Source organism: Phodopus roborovskii, unplaced genomic scaffold (genome assembly GCF_943737965.1).
Source record: "Phodopus roborovskii unplaced genomic scaffold, PHOROB, whole genome shotgun sequence".
NCBI classification, from domain to species: domain Eukaryota; kingdom Metazoa; phylum Chordata; class Mammalia; order Rodentia; family Cricetidae; genus Phodopus; species Phodopus roborovskii.
Window position 1 is genome coordinate 20,015,057 of NW_026125059.1, and position 16,542 is coordinate 20,031,598.

A 16,542-nucleotide genomic window follows, 5' to 3' on the forward strand; every position below is an offset into this window, starting at 1 on the left:
TGGCTTCAAATGTTTTCTCATCTTTCTCCCCATAGCAAACTTGTATTCCTACTTCAAAACCCTAGTGCAAGTGTCCCTCTCTTTGCAAAGCCTTCTCTGACTTGATCCCTAGCGGGTGTGGTTGGGTTCCCTCCTCTAGACTCCAGCCGTGTTTGTGTCCGCAACTCAGCCATGTGATGTGGCCTTCCACAACAGAGGGTGAACTCCGGAGAGGGTGAGTGAATAGCCCTGAGCAGTGACCCCCAGAAGGATGGCCTTGGACCACTAGGCAAGATGTGCTCCTCTAAGGAGGAGTAGGTACTGTGAAAAAGTCATCTTCTGGAACAGGGAAGGACAACAAGGGAGGCAGGGAGGCCTAGGTAGTGCTCAGGCTGACAGGGCTGCCTGTCCAGACGAAGAGGGGCACAGCCTGCAGGGCTTAGGAGTCTGCCCTACAATAACAAGACAGGGCTGGTCTGGAAGGGAAAGAGAAGTTACAGGCTATCTGCCCAAAGGGTAAAGGCTGAGGACATGCTAGGATGACCTAGCAGCCCCGAGAGCCTGTGGGAGCCACCTTCCCAGGGCTGATGGCCCCAGAGTGGCCCCAGGTGCCTTCTAATACTACCCCACCCATCAGTTAGAGGAATCCCATGGCAGCCTGTTCTGCCTGGAATCCCATCTGCCTGTCACACTTTACTCTGGTGTCTGTTATTAGTCAACACTTCCATTATCTTGAAATCTTAACTCCAGCTCTTGAAGAGCGGAATAAACCTCTTTTCTTCATACATCATTCTGTTTCAGGGTATTATGTTACAGCCATAGAAAATGTATAGGGAGTATGTTCACAGTGAGTGGGCTGCCCACAAAGCAGGTCCTGAAGGTTCCCAGGACTCTGGCTCTTACTTGATGGGGTCTCCATGGACTATACGCACCACTGATACAGTATCTACTCGTTCTCACTAGGACCTTAGATGTATGACTTGTATGTGCCTTTGCTATACTGGGCTTCCTCACACACGCAGAGAAGTACTCTACCATTGAGTCACACTTCCACCCTATCAGGCAAGACTCAGAGTCAGATCCTCAGCCTTGGGAACCTGTGCCTTCCACCATATCAGCCAACACTAACATTTCAGACCACAGATGACACGTGAACAACGTCAGATCCATGATCACTTATGCTGACTGGTGGCAGCTGCCTGTGCTGTACATTGAGGAAGATTCTGCAGATGCCTTAGGTTCCACTGGAAGTTTTGTGATTGATTAGTAATGTCTGTCATGGACAGGGAAGGATAAGGGTATACATGAGTACCAAGTGTCTGGCATCCTCACAATAGGAACAAATATTTAGTAAAGGGATTAATAAATTCTGAATTCCATGACATTCTCCCTAAATTTGGTAACTCCTTTTCTCAAGATGAATCTGTGCTCCCTTAGTGAGGTTTCCTAGCACCTGGCCCCAGAAGTCTCAAGGTCACAGGCAGAGTTGTCAGTTGTTTAAGACTTCTCATAACTGAGGTTTGGTTTTCACCCTTCCAGTGAATTATCTCAGGGATTCCCACAGTCCTCCTCCAGGAGCATCTGGAAACTTCATTGTCCACTCAGAAAACTCTGGCTCTGGGTGGGATGTGATCTTCTCAGGATTACCCAAGGAACCACCAGCAGAAGCTCTTCCCATGTCACCTCCCATCCTCTCTCCAACAGATGTCAGACATGAGTGGGGGTGGTTTTGATTTCTCCAAGTCTAGCCTAGCAATTGGACACGGTTCAGTTACTCATTGGCTAAAGGGAGAGGATGTGAATACTTAACCAACCCTTGGGAATCCCCCGGAAAGTCCAGAGCAACCAAGTCCAGCCCAAGAATTGAGCTTGGATATTTGGGGACTGATTTTCACAACCATTGGTCCCTGTACAAGCCACACTTCTTTATGTCTTGTAACTGAATTCTTCTATGTCCCTGGCACTGAACAGAGCCCTTAATATTTGCCTGCTTGATGAAGCCCCATGGCAGTGGTTCGAGAAGCAGAATTCTGTACACAAAAGAGGAATCTGAGGCTCAGAAGAGCATTTTATGGCTCAGACCTCATAGGTATGTGTGTGTGTGTGTGTGTGTGTGTGTGTGTGTGTCTGTGTATCTGTGTGGGGGCATGTGCATGTGAACAAACAGAAGTGCACATATGAGCAGACACTCTTGGGTGTCTGTCAAATTGTTATGCCCAATCAGCACATCAGCACAGCACATTTTTGGAAGAACACACATGGGCATAGGGTATGAAGGATACTGAGAGGCCCAGCTGTGGACTGCACTGGCGTTTGTCATTTAGAGGCTATTTCATGTCCTCTCCCCCTCCTCTTGGGTGACCAGCTCTGCCTCAAATGGATACAGCCCCACTGGATTCCTGGGCACACATAGACACGGCCTGATTAGATTGTCCTTGTAAGGCTTTGGAACAGTGACCCAGGCAAGAGGAATGTCTGGGATTCGTTCAGGCAGCACACCAAGGTAGTTAATGGCAGGGTTTCTAGAATGGACAGCCTTGTTGAGATTGGAATGCAGCTTTCTACCCGCCTGACTCTGCCTCGGGCTCTCCATCTGTAAAATGATGCCAGTGGCTGGACCTGGCCTGTAGCTTACTTGCAAAAATGTCTGATGCTCAGAAAGTTCCATTTTAGTGTGCTCACGGCTTGAAGTAATCCCACTGGTTTTCAGGGACTTCCAGACCATTCCCAGCAGTAAGACTCCTAGAGCATTTTTGCTCCTCTGCTTCCTAGAGGAGGGACCCCAGATTTCTCAAAGGCTCTGTGAGCACCTGAGGCCCTTTCAATCCATTTTTCTCTGCTTAAATAATTCAGTCCTTTCTGTCTCCCATGATCCCGTGAGACTGACCATTGTGTTCACTGTGTTGTTGCTGTTCAGAACTCACAACCCCCACCTCCTAGCTGAATTCCGCTTCACAAACCAAAGGCAGTTTTCTCTTAAATGTTCCTAGGTTGGGGCTAATGGTAGAGTACTCGCCTAGCATGTATAAAGTTCCAGAACCAACTAACACACAATGTGGTCCTGCCTGTCTACTGCCTCCACTCCATTCACTCAGGTCTGGCCACTCTTGTTTAACATGTTATCTGTGTACCATGGTGTTCCCGGGGGCCCTCTGAGGCCAAAAGGAGGGTGTGGGTTCCCCTAGGACTAGTAGTCACTGATGGTTGTGAACTCCCAGGCCCCTTTGCTGGAGTTTCTGACAAACTCCATTCCGAGACATAACAGGGTATCTCTGTGTTGTCTGGTTCAGCAGTTGGCACAGTATTTGACAATAAACAGGCAACTCCAGAGTCATCCCACGGGAAACTGAGTACGAAGCACCTTGGGTCGGGTCTTTCAAACAACACACCTTCTCCCTTCATGCTTGGTTCCTGAGACCGAAAGTCCTAGGTCAAGGTACCGGCAGGGTGGGTGTCTGGGGCACCCTGTGCTCTGCCTTACAGCAATCATGTCTCTGTCTTGGGGGCTGCAAGCTCTTGAAGGCTGTGTGTGTTAGCCACTACCCCAAGTCTGAAACTGGGCCGTCATGACCGATATTGACCATTTCGCCCCAATTCCAGGAGGGGAGCTATCCTCACCAGTCTCCTCCATAGCCTCCCCATTTTACAGATGAAGTAACTGAGGCTCAGGTGACAAAATGACTTGCAGATAGGGACAAGAAGCTAGCTCCGACTCGGCAGTCTTAGGTGGAGACTCTGGAGGGAGAGTCGGACAGCACCAAGCACCCCTTACTCCGGTGGCCTCGGCAGAGGGTGCAGAGGGTGTGGGGTGGGCAGAACGCTGGGCTCCATCACACGTGCCAGCTGCTGCTGCAGGGCGGGCGCAGAGCGAGGCATCGCACAAAGGGCTGCTGTCCCACTGCCGCCCCGCCCCCCGCGGGGGGCCCGCCTCTCCCACCTCCTTCCCTCCCTCGCCTCCTCAGTCTGGGTCCCCTCTCCGCTTCCCTGTCCGGGGCAGTCTGCCCCTCGGGATGAGGCCGGGTTGGGAGTCCCCCGCCCACACGCCACACTAGCTTCAGGGCTAGGAGGAGAGCCAGAGCTACGCTGCAGGACAGAGTCTGCTGACCGACGCGGGGACCAGAGGAGCATCACCATGGTAACGCCGCCCTGGGCCTGGACCACCGCACTCAGCTAGGTTTTCTCCAGGCATAGCCCCCGGGTGGGTGTGGGTGCAGCCAGCGACCCTCAAGTTCCTGGTCTAGTTCTGTGCTTGACTGCGCAGCAGCCACCGCAGGGTTAGGACAAGAGGGGGGCGCAGATCCACCCCTGGGCGGCGTCCTGTCTGAGCTTCTCTGCAGGGATGCACGCTTTCATCTTTCTCCAAATCAGAATGCAAATCTGAATTGGAATTCTGGACTTTAGGCCATGCAGAAAACTTGGGCACTTTTTAGCACTTCAAACTTTATACCGGTTGACAGTGCTGTGTCCTGTAAAGGGTTTGGAATGAGGTGGGTATAGAAGTCCCTTCCCAGCACAGAACAGTAGTGCTGGGAGAGGGCGGACCTTAAGGGCAACAGAATGCCTCGGAGGGAAATGTTCACCAAATCTGATGCGCCATTGCAGTTTTAGACGTTGGGTTTGGCACGTTAAATGTGCACATGTTGGATGTTGGACCGTGGGGTGCTTCCATGCGCACCAAGTGTAGAGGCAGCTGGGGAGAAGGCTGAAGGGGTTGCGTATCTCTGCGCCTGGGCTTCCTGGACCCGCACCCTGGGACAGGGACCTCAGGGAGGGTTGTGTGCCTTTTTGTGCCAGTGTCCGGGAAGAAGAATCAAAATGTAGCCTGTTCCAGAGACTCCTAGTTCATCTCCAGACAGGCTCAGGATTGGACAGAATTCACAGGAGCAAGTTTGCAAATCTCAGGGGATTTGGAAGACAGGCCACGGCATTCACCCCTTGGTTCACCGTGCTGGCGTGGGTGGGTTTCCCTTCCCGTGCAAGTCCACACCCAGAATTCTATGGAGAGGTGTGTTCACTTCATGCAAAGGCACACAAATTCCTTTCCCCACATGGAACACAGGCACACCGGCCTTGTGTACCTGCCTGTTCACGCTGAAATATGAACAAACACCTGTGCACACAGACAGCACAAAGCCAGACACCGGAAGTGCGAGTGGGTCTTGGAGCAGTTTAAAGTACATCTGAACACTCTATAGCAAGACCCTGTGCAGGGCACTCTGACTGGGGGACATACCACTCCCTCCCACTCTAACTGTAGACTATGGTTTCTTATTGTACAGATGGGAACCTGAAGCCCCTGGAGCCTAAGTGCTGACAAAGTCACCCTTCCAGGAAGTGAAAAGCAGGACAGCCAGACTTCTAACCCCACACAGCCACCTTAGTGTCATGGCTATCTATTTGTTGAAAGTCTGGTTTTGATGGAGCCATTTATTCATTTTTAATTTGAAACCCCCTCCCCCATGAACCTCGGACTCTCAGGTCAAGGACCAGGCCCTGGGGTGCTCCTCAGAACCGCTGAGAAAGCGTTTCTTGAGTGGATAGGATGGGTGTGCTTTCCTCTCTGTCTTTGTGTGTCTATCTTGTGATTGTATGTGCATATATGTAAATACATGTGCGGTATGCATGATGCATCACGTGTGTTTGTACAGGTCCCTGAGGAGGGCCTGGGCTGGGGGAGGATCCTCCTCTATCACTTTCCACCTGGTCCTTAGAATCAGAGTCTCTTCCTGAACCTGGATCTTGCATTTTATTGGCTAGGCTGGAAGGCATCGAGCCCCAGGGATCCTCCCTTGTCTGTCAGTGCACGTATGTAACCACAGCCAGGTTGTTATGTGGGCGCTGGGACCTATACCACTACCCTCTCTTTAAATAGATAATGTCTTCATCCCCCACTTCTCTGATCTCCAAAGACACTGTCTCTGGATGACAGGCCCACAGCACCCACACGGCTTTCTACAAGGGTGCAGAGGATCTGACTCCATAAAGACTCAGGTCTTTACTGAGTGCTCACTCAGCAAGCACTTTACTGTCCCTGTAGGAAATGACTTAAAAAAAATTATTGCGTTTTCATTTTATTTTTTGTATTTATTGTATTTTGTATTTATTGTTTTGTATGCATGTATGTGGAAGCTAGAGTGTTGTAGCATGCGCATAGAGATCAGAGGACAACTTGCAGGAGTGGGTTCTCACCTTCTATTGAGTGGGTTCAGGGGATCAAACTCATCATCAGGCTTAGTAGCAAGTGCCTTTCCTCGCTGAGCCATTTTGGTAGTCCCTGGAGGAGATTTAGTGCTGGGATTTTCAAAAGTGATTGAACCTAGGACTTTATGCATGTTCAGCAATTGCTCTACCCTGAGCCACATTTCCAGCTCTCTCTTTACTTATTTTGTTTTGAGACAGGATCCCACTATGTTGCATGGGCCTTCAACCTGCAACTCGTTCTCATACCTAGTAAGTAGGCGAGCCCAAGCCAAGTCTATATTTCTTGTCTGTAAGCACAGGTGCCATGGAAACACCGAGAAGAGGTGCCAGCCCCTCTGTCAGGGCTCTGAAGGGTGGGTAAGAGTGGTAGAGTGACAGCAGGGAGGGGACAGTGACAGCAGGGAGGGGACAGTGACAGCAGGGAGGGGACAGTGTGAGCAGGGAGGGGACAGTGTGAGCAGGGAGGGGACAGTGTGAGCAGGGAGGGGACAGTGTGAGCAGGGAGGGGACAGTGTGAGCAGGGAGGGGACAGTGTGAGCAGGGGAGGGGACAGTGTGAGCAGGGAGGGGACAGTGTGAGCAGGGAGGGGACAGTGTGAGCAGGGAGGGGGACAGTGACAGCAGGGAGGGGACAGTGTGAGCAGGGAGGGGACAGAGTGAGCAGGGAGGGGACAGTGTGAGCAGGGAGGGGACAGTGTGAGCAGGGAGGGGACAGTGACAGCAGGGAGGGGACAGTGTGAGCAGGGAGGGGACAGTGTGAGCAGGGAGGGGACAGTGTGAGCAGGGAGGGGACAGTGTGAGCAGGGAGGGGACAGTGTGAGCAGGGAGGGGACAGTGTGAGCAGGGAGGGGACAGTGTGAGCAGGGAGGGGACAGTGTGAGCAGGGAGGGGACAGTGTGAGCAGGGAGGGGACAGTGTGAGCAGGGAGGGGACAGTGACAGCAGGGAGGGGACAGTGTGAGCAGGGAGGGGACAGTGTGAGCAGGGAGGGGACAGTGTGAGCAGGGAGGGGACAGTGTGAGCAGGGAGGGGACAGTGACAGCAGGGAGGGGACAGTGTGAGCAGGGAGGGATGCCATAGGCTAAATGAGGTGGCACTTAGAGGCAATTTTTATGGAAATGATTTAAATGGCACAGACACACGACAATAAATAAAGCAAGTTTACTCTGAAAATGGATGGGAAGAAAAATCAAACATTAAATAATGAAGAATAAATACTAAGCAAATAAAAAACTCCAGGTAATGTGAACATGGCAAGAAAACCTTGCTCGTGGGCAGGCGGATGGAGGGGAGCTCTGGCTAGAGCAGAATCCATTTAGGAAGCAGGGAAGGTAGAATGGAGCCCTAAGCACTAGGCAACCAGGTGCTAAAGCAATAGGAACCCAGAGCTGGAGCTCTGTGGGACAGTCTACAGGGAGCCTGTCCTCTGATCAGAAATACAGCCCGAGTCTCTGTTTATTAACTTGTAAAATGAGGATACGATACTCAGTCGATGGAATTATCAGGGCAATCACATAAAATCATGCATGCCTACATCCTGAAGGCTTGTGCAGAGCAACTCAGAGGCAGCCCTAAGAGTCAACTTTGTCACTTTCTGGCTTGAGTGAGAAACTGTGCCCCAGGGCAGAGGCACAGGAGAGAGACAGGGACACACATAAGACCAGGGAAGGTTCAGAGAAGCAGAAATAATTTCCTGGATGCCACATGACTGAGCTGGACGTGAATGTAGCTCTTTTGACACCCACTGCCGTCCTGGTTCACTGTATCTGAGCTGTTCTTCCAGTTTTGAAAGTTTGTTTATAAAGAGCTGATTTGAAAGCTGGTTTATAAAGAGCCGGAATTTCACTCCAGCCTCCATCCACCCACACACAGACAAAAAGCGCAAGCAATTTGAGTTGGATGGGAGCAGGAACTTCCCGGCAGCCAGGAAGCTGACTTTGGGACCTCAGCCTAGACAAGTTCAGGAGGAGAGTCCCAGGAACCGGAGGTGGCAGCCTGACACCTGCTGGGCAGCAGCTGGCTCACAGCTGTGCTTGCTTTGGCCAACCTTCAAAACACTGGGAGGGTCACTGAATTCTCAGTACATCAGGCTAGGCGGGGCCTCAGTGATGTTCCACCCCGTGTCCCAGGCCCACTGCTCCTCTGAGGCAGATGGTTGGGGGTCTTGGCCAGGGCCTGTGGGTGGGCTTCTTCACCTTCATCTGCTTCTGGTTTCCTTATGAGCAGCAAACCCTCTCAGTAGACTGTCCCCAGTAGGAGCAGGGATGAGGCCAGTAGGAGCAGGGATGAGGCTGGGCCTTTGAAACCTCCCCAGCAATTGACAATTAGTCCACTTAGAAACCACATCCTTACCCCACACCTTCCGGAACAAAATTACGTGGAGAATTCTAGAAGAGCCCTAGAATAGATATGCCTGGTGCTTTAAAAACAAAAACAAACAAACAAAAATACAGTACTTTTAATTCTTTGAGAATTTCATGCAAGTATACATTGTGCTCCGATCATACTCACCTTGACTTTCCCAGGCCCATCCCCCTCTTCCCACTTCCCCAACTCTGTATCCTGTGTTTGCTAAGTTTGTTTTATAACCCATGGAGTCCAATTTGTGCTGCCCACATGCTCACAGTTGTGAGGCTATCCACTGGAGATCGGTCACTCTACCAGGGGCTGCCTCCTCAAAGAAAATGGACTCTACCTCTGTCTCCTGCAGAAGCCATCAACTGTCAGTAGCTCCCCCTCAGCAGGTGAGGGGGGAAGGCTCATGGGCCTCTCCCCTGATGCTGGAATGCTGATTGGCTTGGTCTTGTGCAGGCAACTGCAGCTACTCTGAGTGTGGCAGTCCTGTCATATCCAGGAGACATTGTCCTCCCCAGCAGTTCCGGGGATGCTCCTGGAACTTTTCTAGGCTGGGACTCTAAAGCTGGATAGCTATCTCCAACCTCTGGCTCTAAAAATCTTTGTGCCTCATCTTCCATGAGGTGTGACGCAGATGTCCCTGTGTGGCCGAGCACACCACAGACACTTGTTCTCTGCACTTTGAGCTGTTGTGAATTTCTACCTTAACCACAGTCAACTGCACGAAGGAAATTCTCTGAAGAGGTCGGAGCGCTCTGGCTCCCTTTTGCAAGTGGAGAAACTGGGGCACAATCAGTCTCACCTTTCTTAGCTTTTTCCTTCTTTTTCATTTGTGGTGAGAGATGGAACCCAGGCCTGAACACAGCAGGCAAGTGTGGCTCAGCTTAGGACCCTGCCCATACCAGCCCTTCCTACTCCTCTCCTTTTCCAGGAGGAAGAGGAGGAGGAGGCAGCCCTGCCAAATGAGACTAGAATCTTGGCCCTGAGGAGCCAGTGGGAAGATCTGGACCTTTAAGGCAGTCCAGCCCACATCTCATAAGGCCCAGCTAACAACATCTGGCGAGACCATTTAAAAAAGGAGCCAGCCTTAAAAGCACACGATCACACTTTTATGTTTTCCCCCTGGTTATGAAAGCTACACTCACTGTTTCCAGAATGTTTGGAAAATGTAGCAAGCTCAGAAGAAAATTAAAAGGCCACTTTGTGAGGCTCCTGCCCCTCACTGCCCTCAGGGCAACTTTGCTTAATGCCTGCTAGGGCTTTGTCTGGACCAACTCCCATTCTGTGAGCCATACTGTATGGGAATTTTTCTTTAAAAGCATTTGTAATAGAAGCTTTAGAAGGGGAGCAGTTGGCTAGGGGTGACAGAACCCCTATTGAGCTGGGTATTGGTTGCAAGGTTGCATAGGTAAAAATATATTCATCTGCATATCTTGTATTTGCTGATTTTGCTTGATAAAATTCACATTTGGGATGACAACAGCTCACTCCTTGAAAAGATGCTCAGATAGATTTGTACAGTCCAGAGTGGTGTGCATACCTGTAATCCCTGCATTTAGGAGGCAGAGGTAGGAACTGGAGGCCAGCCTGGGCTACATAATGAGTTCGAGGTTAGCCTTAGCTTTTGGTGAGATCTACCCTAAAAGACCAAGGGCTGGGGCCATGGCTCAGTGGTGAAGGTCAGGGGCTGCGGTTGTAACTCTCACCTGGCACACACAGATCCTGGGTTCCAGCCCAGCTCTTCAAAAAGAAAACCAGGGCTCCATTTCATATGTCCATCGGTCCTGGTGTGCTGGGCTCTTTCTCTGTCCCCATTGCAAAGAGGGCTGGTCCTGCCTTCTTTTCAGCACCATGTATGCCTGGCTCCTGCGAGGTGCATGGACTGCTGGCTGGGCTGCCTTGCTGGGAAGGAATGGAAACGTGTCTATCAAGTTTCACAGCCATCATTTAGAGTCTGGCAGCAGCACTTGGACTCCTGTGGTCTAGGGCTGGGCTGCTCAGTTCGTTGGTGATGGCAAGGGGCAGCATTCTTCCTTGCAGCCTCCTGGGCCTTTTCCACCAGGTTCTTCCTGGATTCTTGGACAGTTCTGTGTCCCAGGAGTCAAGCCTCTGGTAGGGAGTGAGCCACCAAGAGTGTAGCCTGTACACTTGTCGAAATTTCACACTGCCCAGCCACATCTGAAGATGGCTAAAGTGTGTGGCAAGTGGAGGCAGCCTGTACAAGCCAATGTTGGTTCAGTGGGCAAGCTTTGCCTTCCTTCATGTGGTTTCTTTAGGCACCACTAGAATCGAGGACAGACCACCCTGAAAGGAGTTGGTCCCAGACTAAGCAGGCAGCCAGTGGTTGGGGGTGGACAGAGAACAAGCTGTCCTCACTGCCTTGGGTCTGGGTGGGATTCACACTCTATTTCTATTTCTCCTTCTGCTTGCTCTCTGGGAAAGGGTGACTCCAACTCTTTACCAGAATGATGAAGTACACAGGCTTAGCAGTAGCATCATTTTATGTGACACTAGCAAGAGACTTTGAGTGTAGGGTCTTCCCCCACACACACTTTGGAGATAGGAACACAATTATGTGCCTGTTGTGGTTTGAATAGTAATGGCCCCAGAGACTCATGTTTGAATGCTTGGCACACACAGAGTAGCACTATTAGGAGGTGTGGCTTTGTTGGAATAAGTGAATCACAGTGGAGGTGGGCTTTGAGTTCTCATATATGCTCAAGCCAGGGCTGGTGTAGCAGTCTCTCCCTGCTGCTTGTAGATCAAGATATAGAATCCCCACCTCCTTCTCCAGCACGGTGTCTGCCTGCATTGCCATTATGTCCCACCATGATGACAATGGACTAAACCTCTGAACTGTAAACCAGCCCCAATTAAATGTGTTCCTTTGTAAGAGTAGCCATCTTCATGGTGTCTCTTCACAGCAATAGAAACCCTAACTAAGCCTGGGGGGTGAGGTTGATGCCCACCTTTAATCCTAGCACTCAAGAGGCAGAGACATGTGGGTCTCTGTGAGTTTGAGGCTAGCCTAGTCTACAGAGTGAGTTCTAGGACAAGTTCCAAAGCTATACAGAGAAACCTTGTCTCAAAAATCCAAAACAGAAATAAAAGAAAGAAAGGAAAAAAGAAAGAAAATTTAACTACGCAGAGTGGGTATATGTGTGTCTTAGTTAGGGGTTTGCCATTGCTGTGAAAAGACACTCTGACCACAGCAACTCTTATATACAAAACATAAATTGAGGTGAATCGCTTACAGTTCAGAGGTTCAGGCCGTTTATGATCATGGCGGCATGCAGGCACACATGGTGCTGTGGGGGGAGTGGTTTACATCTTGAACCAGAGGCCACAGGAAGTTGACTGACTGTCACCTTGAGTGAAGCTTGAGAAAAGGATCTCAAAGCCCGCCCCCACAGTGACACACTTCCTTCAACAGGGCCACAGCTCCTAATGGTGCCACTCCTTTTGGGGGCCATTTTCTTTCAAACAGCCACAATGTGGAAAAACAAAATAACAGCTTTCATGGTATAGATGCTGAGTATCACAAGTAATTATATTTCCAAAAATGAAGCCAACAGCACAGCTAGTGATGAGGCCCAGAGAGAGCAGGTCCCTAATCAAGGCTGCAAAAGGAGGCAGAAGCCATGTAAGCCGGTGTCCCAGCATGGGCAGGGTGGAGTGGGGCACGTGGCGTGAAGGATGCAGGCCCAGCAGACTGCCTGTGTTTGTGTCCTTGGATGGCATTTGTAATCTTCCTCTCAATGTCCCCATGTTGGAGGGAGTCTTAGCTACTTTCCTATGGTTATAAAGTCACCATGATAAAGGCAATATAAAAGAAAAGGTTTATTTGAGACTTTCAGTTCCAGAGGATTAGAGTCTGTGGCCACCATGGCAGGGAGCAAGGCCCTAGTGCCGGAGCCGGAGCTGAGTGTTTACATCTTATCTACAAGCACAGGACAGACGTGCTAACTGGGAATGGCTTTAGCCATTGAAACCTCAAATTCCATCTCCAGTGACACACCTCCTCCAACAAGGCCACACCTCCTAATCCTTCCAAACAATTCCACCAGCTGGAGACTAAGTATTCAAACATGTGAGCCTGTGGACCCATTCTTGTGATTCAGACTATGCCAGTGGGCACAGCAGGTGACTGGTGGGTGAGATTGGGGGCATTAGTAAGGCCAGCAGTGACCCCCTTCCCTGTTCTACCACACCAAGGATATTTTCCCCAGCTCTGGAGAGTGCCCTTCTTATTCCCACCCCACAGCTCACAGCGTGCCAGCATGTGACCCAGTCTCCATCACAGTGCAGCTGTAGACATGAATTCTTTCACTCATTTGCTTATTTTGCCAACACTAAGGGTTCTCTGGTAGGCTAAATGGTACGGAGTGGGGCCTCTGCCTCACACCCCTGGCCTTGGAATCTGGTTGAGTGCAAGCCATGCCTTTTCCCCTGCCTCGGAGTCCCTGCTTTATTTCCTTCTGTCCTTCTTTGCTTGTATTCACTGGCTGTGGAGATTTGAATGTGGGCATCTTTAGGGACCTGCTCTTCCGGCCCCACTTGCCATTTGGGGGCCAGAAGTCAGTGTGGGAACTTCTCTGATAGGGCACCAGAGGAGGAGACATCTCAGTGGATATAGAGGCAGGTGTGAAGGCACAGAGCGTAGGCAGGGGCTTGCCTAAGTCTCGAGGTTAAAGGAAGGAGTTGCCAGCTGGAATGAGAGAGAAAGAGGCAGGCAGGTGTTCAAGAGGAAGGGACAGCACTGACTAGGGTTAGAGGTAAGATTCCCCCTGCTATGGTAGAGGCAGAGACAGAGGCAGGGGGGCTGAGGGAGGCTGGCATCAAGCAATGGGGAGCCCTTGAGGGATGTTGAGCAGGGACCTGATGTGTTAGAGTAAGGCTGCTTTTGGGATCCTGGTGGAGGAGGGCTGGAGTTCAGAAGACTAAAGGCAGAGAAAGTGGTTGCACAAAATTGATGATAGAGCTAGGCAGGGAAGGCATCACAGGAGGGTGAGCTAGAAAGGGAGAGGCCATCGAATGTGGCATGGCTGAGGGCTGCTGGGGTACTGACCTTAGGGAATGATCTGGGGTGCTATGTGAGAGGCTGATAAGCCTGAGAGGAAGCAGGACTGTGCTCTCTTGCTTGGCGTGGTCAGACACCAATCGGCAGAGAGGCTGCATGGAGTCAGCAGCAGCTGGATCAGTAGCAGCTTCTGCTTTGTTCTGTATTCGTGAGTTTTGTCTTTTCATAGCACCCCTTAATAAGTCGGTTTTTATTACCTCTGTGAGTTCACTCATCATCTGGCGCCCAATGTGGGGCACAAACCTACAACCCTGAGATTAATGTTCCATGCTCTACCAACTGAGCTAGCAGGATGGGATGAATTCTCACAACAGAATCTAGCTGGGTTGTGGGGCTCTCACTGGATCATGGCAGGGAGGTACATATAGACTTGAGAAGTTCCTAGGTTAGGCTGGAGTGAAGTGAGGGCCTAGCTCTGGCCATTGGAGTCAGCAAGGTCTCACTCACAGGGGTCCTGAAGGTCATAGGAGTGGTCATTGTTCCTATCCTCACTGCTACTATAACTGTTCTCCTTCCCTGTTGTCCCCAGCAGGACCCTTCAGCCCTTGACATGGCTATCCAGCATGCCCTGGCAGGGCTATATCCACCTTTTGAAGCCACTGCCCCTACTGTCCTGGGTCAAGTGTTCCGGCTACTGGAGTCTGACTTCCGGGGAGATGGGCTGAACTTCCTCCTAGATTTCCTCATCCCTGCCAAGCGCCTGTGTGAGCAAGTGCGGGAAGCAGCCTGTGTAAGTTGGGGACATTGTGTGACTGTCATAATAAGCTCTCTCAGAAGCCCAGAGGGCTGGAATTGAGAAGAGAGGGAGGTGGGCAAGGTGTGTCTCCCCAACAAGGAATATGGTGGTCAAGGGGAGGGTTCCCAAGAACCACTGCTCATCCAAAGGGAAATGCCACCACTTGCCAGTAGAGAAAGAGGCCAATGACATAGACATTTCATCATCATGGAGGAAATACAGAAGTGTGAGAACCTTCGCTGGCCCTGGGGGACCTGCAGGGGTGCTGGCAACATCAGGTTCTGGCTGGTGAGGCCGCTTTCACAGAGGCAATGGAGAATGCTCCAGAGCTTTCTTTCCTAAAGACACTTCCACTTTTATCCTTGAAAATCTCTTGAGATTTCAGGGAGACAGCTCCTGGGGTGAAGTGGAAAGTCAACTGTTTTAGGCAGTAGAGGGAAACAACATAGCTCCCACTCAGGCCATGAGTTTACCCAGTCAACCTACTAGAAGACAAATTCTGCTTCCTGCTTCTCCCAGTTGGCCAGAATCGCAGCAGCTCTTAGAAAGGGTCTTCATTGGCCAGACTGTGGTCATGTGTCCATGGATGGGCCAATCACTGTTGACCAGAGGAATTGAGTACTGTGATTCTCTCTCTCTCTCTCTCTCTCTCTCTCTCTCTCTCTCTCTCTGTCTCTCTCTCTGTCTCTCTCTGTCTCTCTCTCCCTCCCTCTTCCTCTCCCTCTCTCTCCTGCTTTAGAAAAATAGTGGGGAGATCAAAGTTTTGATTCCCTCTGCCCTCCTCCCTCAGGGATTTGCCCATGTCCCTGAGCTACCGCTAGTTACCCTGAACTGACTGCCACCCAACATCAAGAGCCACATAGCCATTCTTAGGATCCACAGCACCCAGGGGGCACCCTAGCAACTGGTCCTGAATGGGAATAGTAGAATGCAGTATCTCCCAGAGCCTTTGCCCGTGACCTGCCATGACCCCCTAACCCCCTACTCCTCCTCACCTCTTTTTTTCACTCCCTGACAAGCCACACAACTGTCACTTGGCTATTCAAAACACATTTGCAGGGCTGGAAATGTAGCCCACTTGGCAGAGTGCTTGCTGAATATGCAGAAAGCCCTGGGTTTAGATCCATTCACATAAATGGCACATCGATGCTTGCCTGTGATGCCAGCCCTCAGCAGGTCGAAAGAAGCAGGAGGATGAGACATTCAAGGTCATCTTCAGCTACATGGTGAGATCTAAGCCAGCCTGGGCTACATGAGACCTTGTCTTCAAAGAAAAAAGTCAAAACCATTTGCCCTGTCCTCTCCTTTCTCCAAGGTGAATTCACAACCTTTATTTTTAGTTATAGGCACATTTGATTTGGCTGTCATGGATAAATTCATGTCACCTCAGAATAGACAGGAGCAAAGAGGGACTCACAGTAGGTCCTTTGAGGTCAGGTTCTCTGTGTCAAGATTCAATCACTGTGAACATGGAGGACCCATATTACCTCTTTGAGACGCAGCATCACCACCCCGACTCCTGTGGGTAGGAGAGAGAGACTACGATGGCAGAATGTAAAAATGGCGGTGGCCTTTGCAGGGTCATCTGGCAAGATGTAGCAGGGTCTGACTTCCCATTCAAAACTGTTTCTGTGTCATTTTAACTGTACCTTCCATGGCAACCCTGCTCTCCAGCCTCGAGGTCTGGATTATAGATGTGTGGCATCCTGCCTCCTCCAACAAGACCACACTTCCTTCAACAACGTCACGCCTCCTAATGGGGCCACTCCCTATGAGCTTGTGTGGGTTAAACAGATTGAAACTACTGAAGCATCCACACTCAACCTATCTCATGCCAGCCTAGGAAGACTGCTGTGCTTTGTTTACTTAATTCCAATTTGCAGATAGAGAAATCAAATCTCAGAGCAGAACAGTAATATGTATAATCAACCCATTTAGACCTCTGATCCTTGCCTTCCTGGCTTTAAAGGGGGGGGGGGTAGGAGGAGTTTGGGGTAGGTGGAGAGGAGAGGGTCCTGAGCCAAGCAGAGTTGCCATGGACGGTACTTGCTGATTAACTAATATACTTGGAGCACTGGACTTTTCTTCAGGCCAGGAGGCTAGCAAGCATCTTCAAGGCCAATGCCAAGGGTTAGGAGCAAGTGGCCCCATATACCCTGACAGCAAAGGCCTCTTCCATGCCTGCTTCTGGGT

At 50.7% G+C, this 16,542-nt stretch overlaps 1 protein-coding gene across 1 annotated transcript in view; it reads left to right on the forward strand.

The window, feature by feature from the left end:
* The window catches only part of Kiaa1755 (KIAA1755 ortholog), a 58,286-nt gene that overhangs the window by 18,979 nt on the left and 22,765 nt on the right, over positions 1 to 16,542 (forward strand). The window contains exon 2 of the mRNA XM_051187634.1: positions 14,146 to 14,343. Coding sequence (XP_051043591.1) covers positions 14,146 to 14,343 — 198 coding nt within the window. The remainder of the gene's footprint in view (positions 1 to 14,145; positions 14,344 to 16,542) is intronic.